The sequence below is a fragment of the Anolis sagrei genome, chromosome 4, assembly GCF_037176765.1.
Source record: "Anolis sagrei isolate rAnoSag1 chromosome 4, rAnoSag1.mat, whole genome shotgun sequence".
NCBI lineage: Eukaryota > Metazoa > Chordata > Lepidosauria > Squamata > Dactyloidae > Anolis > Anolis sagrei.
Genome location: NC_090024.1, coordinates 128,115,278 through 128,132,543, shown reverse-complemented (window position 1 = coordinate 128,132,543; position 17,266 = coordinate 128,115,278). Strand labels below are relative to the sequence as shown.

General features: G+C 40.5%; 1 protein-coding gene across 2 annotated transcripts in view; it reads right to left on the bottom strand.

Moving 5' to 3' along the window:
* ASTN1 (astrotactin 1) overlaps positions 1-17,266 on the bottom strand; it is a 361,917-nt gene that overhangs the window by 196,062 nt on the left and 148,589 nt on the right. For both annotated transcript variants that reach the window (XM_060774412.2, XM_060774413.2), the window contains exon 6: positions 5,877-6,026. In XM_060774412.2, the coding sequence (XP_060630395.2) occupies positions 5,877-6,026 (150 nt within the window). The remainder of the gene's footprint in view (positions 1-5,876; positions 6,027-17,266) is intronic.

Genomic DNA, 17,266 nt, shown 5'->3' with positions numbered 1-17,266 from the left:
ATATTAAACAACAAACAATAAACAATACACCGAGACACAATAAAATGGGCTTCTGAGCAGTCTTCAAAGGCAACCCCACGTAGAGAGCGTTGCAGTCGTCTATACGGGATGTAACCAGAGCGTGGACTACCGTGGCCAAGTCAGACTTCCCAAGGTATGGGCGCAGCTGGCGTACAAGCAAAGCAAAGTGCGTTCAGTGGCTTTAGCATATGCTTTCTTCTGGAAACATCCCTGAAAATATACCTTCTATGGCAGGGGTCGCACATTCACAATACATGTTTGGAAGAACCAGTGCCTAAATATTTCAGAAGAATGAATGGAAGAACTAACATCACTGCTCTGAGGATCTGACACTAATCATTTCAACCCAGTACACTAAAGCAGGATAACAAGTTGCCTAGAGATGCTGTTGAACTTCTATTATCCATCACCACTAAGTATGCTGGCTAAGGCTTATAGGAGCTGCAGTCTGGAGCACCACAAACCGTCTCTCCCCTGTATGAGCACAGCTGAGTGCTTATGAATTGCTCTGTGCAATGACCTGGTTTAAAGCAAAGCAAATCTGGATTCACAGTTTTAACAAAATGAAAGCACAGAGTGTCTAGACTGGGATCCTCATAATTGGTTCAGGTCCTAAATCTCCCACTAAGAAACCCAATTTCCTTTCTCAAATCAGTGTCATGTAACTATATAAATCCGATATCCTCACTGGCTCCCAGGCACCTGTTGTGCCACTATGTATAGCTTTCAACTAACCAAATCTGAAAAAACGACCCTCTCTCTCACTGAAACAGCAAGCCTATGTCTATGTTCCACTTCAGACTGCAGGTAGGTGCTCACATTACTGAATACATCTCCGAACAAAATAATTCACAGCAAATGGAAATCAGTATTTCAGGAGATAAGTTCACTCATTATTTCCAACTGACATGCACTTTTCAATAGAAAGGTTTTATTATTCTTAGTTACTGAAGGATGTTCAGTCATGTAACACATACACTCAGAGTACTATGGCCCAGGGGTAGGTTTACCTCCTCCATGAGAAATAGGTCATACTTGCATTTAGTGCTGGGTTGTGAAGCTAAAGCTCTTGTTGACTGTTCATTTACAGGGGAATATCAGCACACCATCACTGTTATCTTCCTATCCCTTCTCTCCCCCTCTTCCCATCTGTAAACAGAATGTGAGGAGGACCTTGCTTGGGCACCCAACTCAGCATTTTCACAGGAGAGCATTTGTTCCTACATGTTGGGAAGCTGGAATGAACTCTCAGAAAGAAATATGCAGGTCTATTACTAAGCCATATTTTCCCCTGTGGAAGCTTCTTGGAATAAAGACAGTTTGTGCTTTAAATGCTGCAGTTCTCATTCTCCCAATTATTACTGAAAGAATGACAGAACCAGGAAGATATTTTTCCTATTAGTTTTACAGTGTTTGAAAAAATGACTCTTTGACACTCATTAAAAATGACTCTTTGACACTTGTTTTATTGCTTGTCTCACTGTTTGTTACCTTTCTATTCATTTCCATCGTTTTTGAGACAGAAAATGCTAATATTGATAAGGTAATGGTGTAATACTTGAAAAACACTGTAACATGCCTCTAGCAATGTCCTTTGAAGACCATTTTTAAATAATTAGTTTTTATTGGAAAAAAAACCCTCCATAACACAGTAATTGCAGAATAAACAAACAGATTGGAAGGTTACGTGTGTGCGTTTATTAAAAAAACTGCTAATCTAAATTCTACGTACAACTACTGCAATATAACTGAATGCCTACTACAAATAACAAACACAAACACAAAAGGTAAACAAACAAGTGTACAAACATACACACAAAAACAAATCTGATTATTACAATGACTAATCAATGAATCTCTCACTAGTTATTTGATGCTTTTTATTTCTAATTACTCCATTTCCTTTAAGTTATATATAATTGCACTTCTATTTTTAATAACCTATATAAATAAAAATGTAATGTTCATTTGTGGGATTAACAGAACTCAAAAACTACTGGATGAATTGACACCAAATTTGGACACAAGACACCTAATAACCCAATGAATGTCCTTCACTCAAAAAATTGATTTTGTCATTTGGGAGTTGTAGTTCCTGGGATTTATAGTTCACCTAAACTCAAAGAGCTTTCTGAACCCCACCAACGATGAAATTGAACCAAACTTGGCACACAGTTCTCTCATAAGCAACAGAAAATACTGGAAGGGTTGGGTGGGCAGTGTCCTTTGGTTTTGGAGTTGTAGTTCACCTACATCCAGAGATCACTGTGGACTCAAACAATGATAGATCTGGACCAAACTCTACATGAATTCTCAATATGCCCAAATCTGAACACTGGTGGAGTTTGGGGAAAACAGAATCTTGACATTTCGGAGTTGAAGTTCCTGGGATTTGTAGTTCACCTACAATCACAGAGCATTCTGAACCCCACCAACGATGGAATTGGGCCAAACCTCCCACATAGACCCCCCATGACCACCAGAGTGGGCCACAGCAACGCGTGGCAGGGGACAGCTAGTGTTCTACTAATTTCTAAACCCCACATGACCAATGCCCCCTTCAGAAAATAGGGGCCCTGGCAGTTTCCCATGTGCCCTCCTGCAGGTAGCTCTTTCTGAGGCTGATCATGATATCCAGTGCCCATTCCGTGTAGCAAATGGCCTCCATGGATAGTGTGGAAAGTCCCACCTCCATTCAGCCAAAGAGTGCTGTTATAGTTCAGAAGAAGCCTCTAGTCTCCAACAATCCAGGATAATATTTCATCACCAAGCTAGACTACTTGATTGACTGGGTCCATCAGAACTCCTTGTGCCCCATAACATTTGGCCTGGCTTGCTGTACTGACAGGATGATACACATAATGACCCTATGCTACAACACCAACTGCTTTAGTGTGTCTTCCAAGCCAGCCCTTGACAAGCCAACATCATGATTATGTCAGGCACCTTGACCAACAAGATGGTTTCTGCCCTCCACAAGATCTATGAGCAGATAATAGTAATAACAATAATAATAACAACTTTATTCTTATATCCCACCACTATCTCTTCGAAGAGACTAGGGGTGGCTTACAGACGGCACACAGAGCCTAAAAACAAACATAAAAATGAAGCACAATATAAAATACAATAACATAAAACACATATGCATATAAAACATCAACTCAGACTCAATACAACTGACTCACGTTACACAATGTGTGCCAATACCAATAGGTACTACCATTATTTATACTCCATCGTGAGGGGCTGTGACCAAATGTGAGGATGACCTCCTTCCTACTGCTTGTTGTTGTTTATTCATTCAATCAATCACTTCTGTTTATTCATTCAATCAATAACCTCATGGACCAGCCCACACCAGAGCTTCCTGTCGGCTGTCACCACCCCCAGCTCCTTCACAGTCAAGCCAGTAACTTCAAGGATATCATCCATCCATCTTGCCCTTGGTCGGCCCCTCTTCGTTTTTCCTTAAATTTTCCCAAGCATCATTGTCTTCTCTAAGCTTTCCTATCTTCTCATGATGTGGCCCAAGTATTTCATCTTTGCCTCTAATATCCTTCCCTCCAATGAGCAATCGGGCTTTATTTCCTGGGGCATGGACTGGTTGGAGCTTCTCGTGGTCCAAGGCACTCTCAGAACTTTCCTCCAACACCACAGTTCAAAAGCATCTATCTTCCTTCGCTCAGCCTTCCTTAAGGTTCAGCTCTCACATCCGTAGGTGACTATGGGGAATACCATGCTTTAACTATGCGGATCTTGGTTGCCAGTGTGATGTCTCTACTCTTCACTATTTTATCGAGATTGGTCATCGCTCTCCTCCCAAGAAGTAAACGTCTTCTGGTTTCCTGGCTGCATTCTACATCTGCACTAATCTTTGCACCTAGAAATACAAAGTCTGTCACGGCCTCCACGTTTTCTCCCTCTATTTGCCAGTTATCAATCAGTCTGGTTGCCAGAATCTTGTTTTTCTTTATGTTTAACTGCAACCCAGCTTTTGCACTTTCTTCTTTCACCTTGATTAGAAGGCTCCTCAGCTCCTTCTCACTTTCAGCCATCAAAGTGTTATCATCTGCATATCTAAGGTTGTTAATGTTTCTTCCACTGCTATTCATGTTAATAGGAATATTAATATTAATGTTTCTCCTACTGCTATTGGATCTTAAAATGAGAGAAAATACTACAGCTTTGGTACTGGAAATAGCAAGCCACTTGTCTGTGTAAGGCACCTTAGCTTGAACAACAGTGGGCCCTGCCTGTATCTTTAAGGCACATTTGAAGCACTTTGCACAAGACTTTCCCAATAAACTTTGCAAATACATTTTTAAAATGTTCTCATCATTACTAATTAGTAACTCCTAATCTCTACTGAAGTTGGGAAAATATTTATCTTCAGTCAGCCTAGTTAATGTGTCCTTCTCAATTAATTCATAAATCTTCATCAGCCGTTGTCATCATCATTCATTGTCTGTCCTCCAGCTATTTGATCCTCCTGTTCTTCAATTCCTTTGATATTTATCAATCTTGTTGCAGTATTTTTTCATAAACACAGTTAGGTGAGCTACATGCAGTTAACCACCATTTCTTTTTGCAGATTTTTCTGACTAGCCACACTGAAAGTAATTTTGGGAGAAATGTCAACTGTACCTTTATTTTATCCATGTTGCCAAAACCTCAACTTTAATAAGTAGGAATAGGCAAGATCTGGCCTACAATCTGCTTGTGGCTTTTAGAGAGGACCCCAGAACCCCACAAGTCGTCAACCCCTAAATCACTAAAAATCAGACCAAACCCAAAGTGGAAAATAACAAAGTATCATTTCCTATTTCACTGAGCCAATGCAGTTAATCCACATTCTGAAACTGGATTATAGGGCAGTGTAGATCCAGCTTCAGACTCACTCCCATAATGTCCCTCTCACAACAGAACTGAAGGCAGCCCTATTAGTGAGTGTGACCACAGCAAAGACCACTGCATGAAGAGAGACTGATTGCATGAAAGGTGAACAGAGGCTATTCCCCCTTTACTTTTATGTTGTATTATTGTGAGCAACAATAAAACAATTTTGTGTGTGAAGGGATGATCACAAATCAAAACAAAAAACTTTCCAATGGCATCTGAAAGGCTGAGGGATAGAGTGCACTATCCTGACTAAAGGAAGCTGCCTAGCTTGTTAAAAGAAAACAAGAACTCTTTTTCGAAGTGTAATGTCACCATGAGAGAGTGGCAGTGGGACAAGCAGAGAATTCATTGTGTGGAAGAGACTCGGGTGGCATTTGTTCTTCCATCTCCATTTTTACAGGGAAGTTCCCAGAAAATGTCATCCTTGTCCTTAAAGCTCTCTTCTTTAACAGCTGTGGCAGCCAATCTGCTTCACTAGCTTTGCCTTGCCCTCCCTTCCCGAGTTAACAGCGGAAGAAACTTGAAAAGTACTTCTATCCAGTTTTTCTGCAAGGAGTGGGAAGACTGTCTTCATGTATGTTGCCTCTAATGCTGGAAATATGAGGTGCTGCTACATAGGTCATTCCCCTCCTCTTTGTGTGTGCATGCAGGACTCTTCATCTTCTTTCTTTCTTGATTTCTTGCTCCCCTTTCCTCTCTCTGTGTGCGCATGAGGAAGAACAAGCAAAAGTGTTGTGTGTCATTGGTGCCCAGAGTCCACTCAGCTTGGCAGCTATCACTTAACATTCCTTGCTGCCTCCCAACCCTGCATGATGGAATCCATATCTAAAATATACCAATGTGCTCTATGAGAAATCATCAATGTAGAAGTAGCATATATATATTCACACAATTTGTGATGAAAATTAAGCAGTGGGTGAGGCAGGGTGGCAAATAAAATGATGTTAACTTACCATCAGCAATAAGGTGCTCTGGAACATGCAATGTTATCTTGACCACAAGTGGGCAGTTCACATGGGAGGCACACACCAGGCTGATGACACAGGTAGTGATGCTGATCAATGTCAGAGTAGTTTTGCTAACTGGGCTTCTTGGTGAACCCACTGAAATGACAAACGAAGGAGAGTTGAAACAGCATGACAAGACAAACCAACAGCTACCTGGCTCAAGAGACTGAAATTGGTAAAAAGCAGAAAACAAGACTGGAGGGGAAGCTGTACTGGCACTGGGACTGTGGTGTAGCTGGCTGGGAGTCAGCTGCATTAAGATCACTATTGACCGAAAGGTCATGAGTTCGATGCCAGCCCAGATCGGAGTGAGCTTGTGTAGCTTGTTGTTGACCTTTGCAGCCTGAAAGACAGTTGTATCTGTCAAGTAGGAAATTTAGGTACTATAAGTTATTTTAACAGCCTGCAACCATACGCTTTGTACACAATAAACTTGTTATCTTTTGTTAAAAACCGTCTCGTCTCATCTAACCTGCGTCTGTAGAGCCAGATCTCATCGGTGATACCTCAAATACCTCACGTTGGTGGCAGTTACCTTAATTTACAACTAATAATTGGCCTCCTCTATAATATATTCTTATACAAAATTGAGGCCTGAGATTAATTCCCTCCATAATAATCCACACCTGTACAATTGGTTCGAGCAACCTGTACAGGTACCACTTATGTAGGGAAGCTAATTTAACTAATTTATGAGGCCATAAAAATCTCCAGCAAGTATGCAAAAAATAAGGAAGTACTTCATCACTATCACAAATGGACAGTAAAGTGACAGCTCCCCTGGTGGCAAGAAGCTGGAATGTTAAATAGCCTCTGAGTGTCTGTCTATATATGTTGTGTGTCTATGGCATTGAATATTTGCCATGTACATTGTAATCTGCCCTAAGTCCCCTGCGGGGTGAGAAGGGCAAAATATAAATACTGTAAATAAATAAATAAATACTTCCCTGATCTAAGAAAACGTCATTTAAAATAAACCACAAGATGCCTTGAGGAGCACTGTCCCTTGAAAATGATAAAACCACATACAAGAAGTATTTCATGTTCCAGAAACACCACAGAAGTGTTTTGCATAGGTGCATCTTGCGGCAATGCCATAACATTTAAAGGCTCATGTTCATAACAGTGGAGTCTAAACTAGGGGTCCTTCTTGACAGGGAGTCGAATTCTATTACTCAAGAAATACAACCTCCATTTCCCAGAACCCTTGAATCACCAATCTCTATGTACATTACCTTCTTTTATGTCTCCTCCTCTTCAGATACAGACAAATCCCTCCCACAACCCACAGTCTACAACAGGTATGACAAACTTTTGGCTGTGGGCCACATTATAGGCCAGGTTGGGACAAGCGGTCTGGGTCTGACTGGGAGTGAGGGGACAGGGGGAGGCCAAAGGCAATTGATGTGAGTGGAGCCTCTGGCACAAGGGCGCAGCTGGTGTAAAGTTGGCATCTAGAAGGAGGTGCTGCATTCCAGGACAGAAAAAGCCCTCTGAATTTAAACACCACATGTTGAATAAGAAAACAATCCTTTTATTGGAGATAATTAAAAAGCATAAAAGTTAAAAGCACTTTAAAGAAATAGATAAATCCAATTAGGTAAGAAGATAAGCAGGAACAAAATAGTCCAGGGTAAATTTCAGCAAAGTTCATGAAAACTAAGTCCACACTTCTCTAATATAATCCAGAAAACCAGGAAACATTAAGGCATGAGTGTGCAGTCATAAAATCCAAGAATCAGAACCATGAAACAAGAAATACTTAAACATGAATCTTCTAAGCTAGGCTTCCATGAAACAAGGACAAGAACTTAACTTGATTCCAAACGATGCTTCATCTGGCTACATTTCCCGTACTTGGGACTTTTATCCCCTCATTAAGCTATCCCAAGCACCCTGAACTTAAACACAATTACAGGCTGATCTCCAACAGGAGGGTCCTCTCAGCTGGGGACGCAGTGCTGAGGAGAGGAAGAGACATGTAGCTGCTGAGAGCTCTAGGTAGAAGCATGTTTCTCTCCTGGCTCTCCTTCTCCAGGATGAGAGAAGGAAGAGACACGCTACTTCCAAGAGCTCTCAGGAGAGTGCTTAACAGTGATGCAATCTCTGCCTCGGCCCTCCTCTCAGTTGCGGGACACGGGGTCACTGCAGAGGAGGACTGAGGTAGATGGAGGCTCAAGAGAAGAGCTCAAAAGGCTACATCTGGCCCATGTCCTAGGTTTGCCCATGCCTGATCTACAGGAAATCCACTGTCTCTGCAAAAGTGACCAGGCTGCTCTCAGAGCAGTGAATGATGGAGCTAAATAGAGATGGAGGGAAGAACAGAAGAGGGGGAAGCTTCAGAGACACTGAGATGAGATGTAAAAGGGCAGCATAGAGCAGAGGGCAAGGTCAAGCAAATGCCCAGAGGATTCCCTGCGACTTGGGTGCAACCTGTCAGGCTCTTTGTGGACAGGAGTTATCAAAGACAGAGATCTTGATTCAACATTTGTATTATCTTGGAATGGGCTTCTATAATTTTCAGGAGATGTGTCAGCTGACAGACAGTATCCTAAACCATGACTGGGAACAGCAGTGTCCCTCATTACTGGCCCACAAGTGGAGAGATGGCAGACTGGCTCCTCTGGGTAATTAATGACACTCCACGGAGTGCTTCATTCCACCACCTCCCTCCCAAATTGGATATATCACTGTCTCAGACATGCACTCCTGAATGGCAGCCTCTATCCACGTCCCTTGGGCGTCAAGGCATCCTGCCATCTACTATCTCTGACAGCCAGTATGATGTCCCAGCAGGGCAGAAGCAGTGCTCAGATATGCAGGAAGGGTAGCACAATAAAACCTGAAGCCTTAGACTAACTTATGCTTAGCAGCTTATACAGCCTGCCTCGGGCCATGTGAAATGTGAAAGGCATGGCTTGTCTGCATGCATTTTAGCCGACTGTCTGTAGGCTCGCAAAAACTGAAAATAAAATGTGTTGCTTTAAAAAAAAAGAAAAAAAGCTCAATTTAAAATCCTGAGATTCAAAATGAATGGGCGTAAACAAAGATTTTCACTCCCGATGCACTCCTGCAGATGGATGGCATTATTTCTCCCTCATATTTGTATTCTACTCATCCAACAACTGTGTGAGATAACTGAAGCTGAAAGCAAATCCTCCCTCAAAACCACACCTGACCAAACCAAAGGACAAGGTCCAGTAGCTTCTGCATTTTCTCATCATCTCTTGCTCCTTTTGCTGTGCTCATTCCTCCCCCTTTCTTTGTTGCTTTGCCCTAGATATCTCTTCCACAGGGTAGAGTCACGGTCCATGCTGTTCAATACCAGCAAGATTGAGGTCTTAATTTTGCTTGTGTTACTTTGATGCATTCTGATGTAAACTAGTACCATCATGGCTAAAGGGTTCCAGAAGATCCTTGCTCAAGACAATACTGACTTTGAAGACAGAAATTATCCTTCAATTAGGGTTTTGATGCTCTGTTCGTTCGCCTTTCCTTACCATATTCTCTTATTTCTTGGCTTACTCTTTTTGCCTTGGATCTTAATTTCTCCCTTTGGCTAATCTTTACTTTTGGTTAATCTTTATTCCATTATTCTTTTCAAGCCATTTCTCTTTTTTATTCTGTCACTAGTTTTTCTCATACAACATTTAATCTTCTTGTGATGGCGAAAGTGGCGCCACCTATGTATAGAACTGTTAATTGTAAGATTTAAACTGTTATATCATGCTTAATCCTGCCCCCTTTTACCCTGCTTATGTATAGTTGTATGGATTGGTTCCTTGTAGCTGTCAATCAGTACTGTTTGGCTCCACCTCTTCCTGCAGGAGGGGAGAGCTTCCTTTTTTCTTTTCATTCTGCCATCAGAGTTCATACCACATGGACGTGAGTAAAAGACTTGATTCTAAAGGACCCTGATTTAAGTTACCTCTTAGCACCAGTTCTGACGTTTTTTACCCTTGGGACTCATGCTTTATGTCCAGATCGTCCTGGATAACACTGAGGAGATCCCAAGCGCCTTCAAGCCGGTTCTTTTGGCACCAGAGGAAGATCCTGAGTCTTCAAAACATAGGCCATCTGAACTGGGGTTGTGGTTTGCTCTGGCATTCACAGCCATTGAGGAAAGAGGAAACTTGGCGAGGCTTCTCAGCTTCAAACCTCTTGGACCCAGGACTGATTGAGACTGTAATGTATGTTTTCCTTCACCCCTCTAAAGTTTTCCAGCTCATTGCTTTGAAGGAATGACTTTGTGATAAATAAAACTTATTTTGAGCTATTTACAGCGTTTTGGGTTTTTGGGAGTTCCAGTTTCCTATAGGAGGGCAAGAAGCAATCCCCTGGGGAAAAGATGCCACATCCATCCCTCCTTTATTGAGAATAATAGCCCCCAGGCGTGATGGCACACTTCTCATTGTGATTTATGAGTCTTTACATGATGTTGTGCTATCTGAAATCTGTGTTTAGATTCTCGTCAAAACTTCTAAACTGTCTTTACTAGTTTAATGTGCTCTCTCGTGATATAAAATACCCTACAAAATTGCCCTTTAATGTTCATTTGGCGGCTTCTCATCTTCTAAGCAATTTCTGTACTGTTTCTAATCTTAATACTAGGGTTGTTAGGTTTGGTTTGGAAAAACCTAAAATTCGGAAAAACGTACTGAATTTGGACTTTTGAACCAATTTCGAACCATGCAGGAATAGTGGGAAGAACCATTCTGAATTTGAACCACTTACCCATTGTTCGGAATTATTTTCGGTTGTCTCCCACAGTTATTTTGATTTTCAGAACCATTAAGCAACTTTGGCAAAGTCTAAATAAACGGTTTTAAAACCTCGTGGTTTCCCTTCCCTGGCGAGTGGCGGCGATGCAAAGAGGGATGAGGTGGGTGTGGCTAAGCAGTACCACAGCTCTCTTGAAGGCCACAACCCCAGTGGTAGAGATTGCAAAAGGTCCTGCTGTTAAACTACAGGACCTTTTGCAATCTCTACCACTGGGGGCGTGGCCTTCAAGAAGAGCGGTGGTACTGCTTAGCCACAGCCACCTCGTCCCTCTTTGCATCACCACTCACCGGGGAAGGGAAAACCAGGAACATATTTTCTTTATTATTTAAAATACTTAAAATACTTTAAAATACTTTTGAGACAAGATAAAGGTTCCTATTCTCCCATGCAAGTCAATGGTGGCAAATAGCCCACTGGCAGAGCTCCCGCCTTGGAAACAAAAGCCTCCCGGTTCAAATCCCGGTCAGGGACAAAAACGTCAAGATCAGCTGGAAAAACAGGGGAGGCCACGGAGGGTTGCCAAGACACCCTGCCATTAACGAAGCGATTCGGAAATTTCTGATATTTCTGATCTTTTTTTCCAGAAAATTTCAGAAATCATTTCAAAATCGCCAGGGCCCCCTACATCCAAAACGAGTTCTGAACCATTTTTTAATCAAACAAGCCTACTTGATACATTACATAGTAATTGAGAAGCTCCATTTATTATTTCCCTTGCATTGGTAAATAATAGACATAGTCTCCTTCTAAACTCTGCTGCCCATTCCTTTCTTCTGATTTATTATACCGTAAGGCTGCAGACGTAAGGTTAAGGGTCCATTTATTTATTCTTTTTTATAATAATCTTTATTAGAATTTATAAATAAAATATAAACAAAAGTATCAATCGTATAGTCATATTTAACATGGAAGTATCAGTAGAGATAGGGAGAAGAAAGAGAAGAAAGAGAAAGAAAAAAAGAAAGAAAGAAAGAACCCAAGAATGGGTAGGTAGATAGATAAATAAGTAGATAAGGATATAACAGAAGAAAAGGAATAATAATAATAATAATAATAATAATAATAATAATAAAGATTTTTGGACTTCCAGGTATCTTCCTGAGATCTTTCCCTTTTCTTTTCTGATTCTCTTTCCTTTTCTTTTTATCCTCTCTCCCTTTATTTATTCTGAAGTGCAGAACACATGTTACAATATTCTGTTCATTGCAGCAGTGGTGGCCCTTTCCTCTTCCTCTTTCTCTCAGGCCCTTCTACACTGCCATATAATCCTGATTATCAAAGCAGATAATCTTGATTTTATTTAGTAGTGTAGGAGGAGCCTCAGTGTACTTAATAGATGGATGGCGATTTGAGCTAATGTGTTGTCGAAGGCTTTCAGCGAAGTTTCTCAATATATAACCTCATTACTGCAGCCCCTAAACCTCATTTGCTATCTATTAAAATAGATTTGGCCAATCAATATTTGCACGCTCAGCCAAGATGTCATGATAATGGTTAAATCAGAAGTTCTGCTAATTTTGTTGCATCTTATAATGATACCTGAACCTGCTTATTTTTTTTAAAAAAAGAACCAGATGAACTATGGGTCAATGTTAGGAAAGGTTTGACTACTGTTTCAGAGAAAGACTGAAACTGCAGCAGTGTCTTATAGGTCCTTATGTGGCAGCCCCCTAAAGAACCACTAACAACAGATTTTTGCCTATGCAACACTTTCCACTATACATGTTGTGTTGTATCTCATTTCTTCTCCATCACAACAAATCCCATCCTGAAAAGCAGTTTGGCCTACAGATGGGCAGCAAGCACCAGGGTTACAGCTGCGGCAAAAGATTCCAGTGTTTGCTTTATCACAGCAATGTCTATGCCAGCTTCAAACTATGCCAGTAGTAATCATAATTTTTCAAGTCTAAAGGGTTCCAGTGACTGCAGGAAGAATTGATGGATTAGCCCATCTGTGACAGCAGAGATCATGATTTAAAATGTACTTGAGATCAGTTTTATTTTTTTAATGTGTTAATCAACAGGAGTGGGTACTCTAAACATATGCAAATTGTTCATTATGTGCTTCAAATTAACTTCACTTATGGCGATCATATCACAAGATTTGAGCAGGCGTGATTTGCCAAGCATCACCTACTGGGTTTCCATGGCTGAATGGAGAGCTGAATACTGACCTCCTGGGTCCCCAATCCAACACTCATATCACTATACCATGCTGCCTTCCCAAAATGTATTCAGCATTTCAGGAAGTATATTTCTAATTGAAACTAGAACTGACCCAAGTTCATTTGTTTCCATTTCAAACATTCATCAAGTTATTGTCGAAGACTTTCATGGCCAGAATCACTGGATTGTTGTAGGTTTTTCAGCCTGTATGGCCATGTTCTAGAAGCATTCTCTCCTGACGTACCGCCTGCATCTATGGCAGGCATCCTCAGAGGTTGTGAGATGCAGGCGAAACGTCAGGAGAGAATGCTTCTAGAACATGGCTATACAGCCTGAAAAACCTACAACAACCCATTCACCAAGTTTTCACTGTTTCATTTTTTTTCTAATTATGGTGTATTTTTAGGTAACCTGGATGTTATTTTCAGGGGCAATATAATAATAATAATAATAATAATAATAATAATAATAATAATAATAAATAATAATACTTTATTTATATACCGCTCCATCTCCCCGAGGGGACTCAGAACAGTTCCCAAGTAATATCACAATACATACAGAGTAAAAACAACATAACCATAAGATTAACAAACAAACTATAAGCATAAAAATTGTCGCCATAACACACATATATTAAAAGTAATCCTGCCTGTTCAAGGCAATTAAAAATTTAAAAGGCCGGGCCAAGATATGTGCAAGCCCAAAAATTCTAGGGGGGGGGGGGGGGGGCAGGAATTAAATGCAATGCTATAGCAGGCAACAATAATATTAGGTCTGTGGATGTCCATTCCAGGAAAATAGAAAATAACATTCAATAAATTCCCAGTCTATCCCAGAATGCAGAAAATGTACAAACCAGGTGCTGGAAATAGAAATGGTTCCCTCATTCATCACAGTTCAGAGTCAAATCTTTATTCAATTTAAGTCGGACACTGGTATTATGTGAGCCTACACTGGCATTAACCTATGGTGTGTGTTCTGTCGCCGCTGGGTTTGAAACGAATTGCCTCTAAAACAGGACGTGCAACTTTAGCCCAATGGGAAGCCAGGGGGCCCAAAGAGAAATTCTAAAGGATCTTCACCATAAACAGTCTTTAGAAGGCTTGTGAAATATAACAAAGTCTTTATTGGTGAACAAATAACACAAACTTCTTTGTCTTCAAAAGGTTAAACAAATGCTTCCAGGCTTCAAGCAACTGGTGGCTTCTAACTGTTTCTTTGCTTTACTTAAAAGGAAAATCCCTTTCTAAATTTCTCGCAGGCTATCTGTGAACCTAAACCTAATTGATGTGGCTCCACTACCGATCTGAACTGCATCTCAACACTGAGTAGACCTACCAGAAGGCCTGTAGTCACTTAGCTGGAGTTCTTGAAGTTTAAAGCTGTTATTCCCTTTGAAATTCCTCAGGGCTGTAAGGCTGTTTCCCCGGAATCTTTGGGAATCTTTAGATGCTCTTAAGACTGTTCTCCCACGGGAAGTCTTACGGGTTGAAGCCTTTGTACAGGAGGAAGTCTGTACACGTCCTGCACATTGACTTCCTTGCTGGAAACTGACTGAAAATGGCTCCCTTCCCTTCTCTCAGAGCCTGAACAGGGGCGGAACCAAACTTAACAATGATGGACAGGGGGCCTACCCTATAATTGCAAACTTTAACAGGAAGCCACCCTTCTGCAAAAATCCCGAGCCTTGGGCTGCAAGCAAACACTTAATACAAAGCAAATAAAGTGGGAGCTTCTGGTACAGCTGTACCAGCACAGTGTTGCTGTACCAGCAACATGGATGTTACAGGTGGAGAAGAAATAAGGATTTAAACTGTGCCTGGGTAGAAATAGAAAGGTCTGTAATCTTGAGTATGGCATAATATGGGCTTACATAATATGTGTAAGCAACCAGACCAATGCTAGCCCATTTGCAACTGGCCCAAGGGAAGTTAAGTTTCACAACTCTGTTTGTTTTTACGAGCTCCCTGCAAATAACCTGCTTCTATTTTTATCTCATTAGAATCTTTTAATTGTTTTATCCTGTACATGTGGCCCGCCTACTGTTATTGTGACTGTGTTTATTGAAATGCGTTTTTTTCCTATGTAATTTTGATGATGTTGTTTGTTGTTTATGTTTTTGGTTTTATTCTGCTGTAATTATGTTGTCTGGGCTTGGCCCCATGTAAGCCGCTCCGATTCCTCACTGGGGAGATGGTGGCGGGGTATAAATAAAGATGATGATGATGATTATTATTATTATTATTTAGGCTGTAACACAAAGCCATCAAACACGGGTCAGACCACTTCATCTGGTTCATTTCTTCAGGCTGGCATAGACTCAGTCCTATATATCTGCCCAATTTGTGTCTAGCCTTAAAAAATAAAAGAGAGGAAAATCCCAAGGAAGCTGAGAGCTTCTTTTGCACTACAGTACCAATAAGCATTATATTTTATAATAAGGTTTGACTGAACTAATGGTATATTTTTACAAAAGGATCAGCACTCACTTTTCTTTGTGATAAACACAATTCCAGATGATGCATTTCTCACTGGCCCCATCTACACTGCCATTTAAAATTCAGATTATCAGTTATATTAATCTACATTGCCATATATTCCTGTTCAAAACAGATAATCTGGATTTTATATGGTAGTGTAGAGGAGGCCACAGTCCCACACCGTCTTCCATCCACATCACATGGGCAACCTAAGCACAAGCTGTCATTTATTCACTGTACTCACCATAGAGCTAAGCAAGAGTCTGTGGACAAGTCAAACCCAACTGGGTTTCTTGCCTCATAACATCTGCTGTGAAAATTAAGCTGTCCACACCAACCTCTAGGCAAATGGATTGGAGACAGTTAAGGAATATAGGCTGTTTTAACAGAGCTTTCCCTGGTACCTTCTAGCAGCTACAGAGAGCAGAAACAGGTTCATCCACACTGCCATAGAATGAAGATTTAAGTGTAGACTCATAATTCAGATCAATGGAGTTGCATTGCATTATATGGATCTATACCAGGCATGGGCAAACCAGCTTACTGGCTGTTAGAAATTGTGGGAGTTGAAGTCCAAAAAACTCGGGGAGGGGCCAACGTTTGCCCATGCCTGATCTACACTGACCATATAATGCAATTTCATTGTTATAACACTGCAGATGGAGTCACAGAAGATTACTGGGGTCTAGATCCTCTAAAGTACAACCAGATAGCATAACAGGACCTTCTTTCTAATTTTGCCTTTGGAAAGCAAATTGCTTCACTCACAATTAGCCCAGTTCTACAAATTTTCAATTCTCCATTCACAATAGTAGTTATTTAAAAGGCAATGAACTCCCAATTCTAGCAAGCCATTATAATTATAATATTATAATGTAATACAATATAATACTAATAATAATAATACAATATTATAATTATATATTTTATATTACATGTAATATTACAGTATAATGGTATAGTACAATATAGTAATATATAATACTAATATTGTGCTATGGTAATAATATAATATATTGTATTTACATATTACTTGTAAGCTGCTCTGAGTCCCCTTTTGGGTGAGAAGAGCTGCATATAAATGTCATAAATAAATAAATAAATACAGAGGCATAAAGAATTGAGGTCTGTTTGCCAGAATTCAACATCAGATCTCCTGGTGCTTTCATAGGAGCAATTTTGAGGCGCCACTGATTTTCTTTGCTTAAATGAAACCTGAGCTAAATTATTTTTTAAAAAATTTTTATTGATTATTTAGGGGGGAAAAGGGGGGGGAGAAAGGGAAGAAAAAGGAATGAAGAAAAAAGGGGGGAGTAGAAGGGGGTAGGTAAAAAGGGGTAGGAAAATTAGATTGGTAAAAAGAAAAAGGGGGAAGGTGACTGTGACGATGTGTAATTTTGTTCCTATAGTTATGTGTTGTTAAACAGTAAATGGTAAGTATGTAGGATTATATTTTGTTAGAGATGGTGACTGGTTTGGCTTGGCCTGAGTTGCCATAGCAACGGGGGTGGAGCCAACTGTCACCTAACTGCACATCTGTTTGAAATAGGCAGTCTGTGACCGTTAAGAGTTACAGAGAACACTGAAATATCTGGTGGGAGATTCAGGGAATTAGTCTGTGACCGTTTGAGTTACAGAAAGGACTGATTTCTCTAGTGGGAGAAACAGGGAAGAGTCTCTGACCGTTAGAGTTACAGAGAAGACTGAAATCTCTGGTGAACTAATTTGTGACCAAAAGGGCTACAGGAAAGGACCTGGTAGTGATAGAGCTACGGGGGTGATTGATTCTTGGTTAAGAATCAAGGTTTGGCTGGGAGCCAATTCTGTTAAATAATCCTTTTAGTTTATTTGTTTTATTAGGACAGTTGTCTAGGAAAGATACATCTGCTTACAGAAGTCTGTACC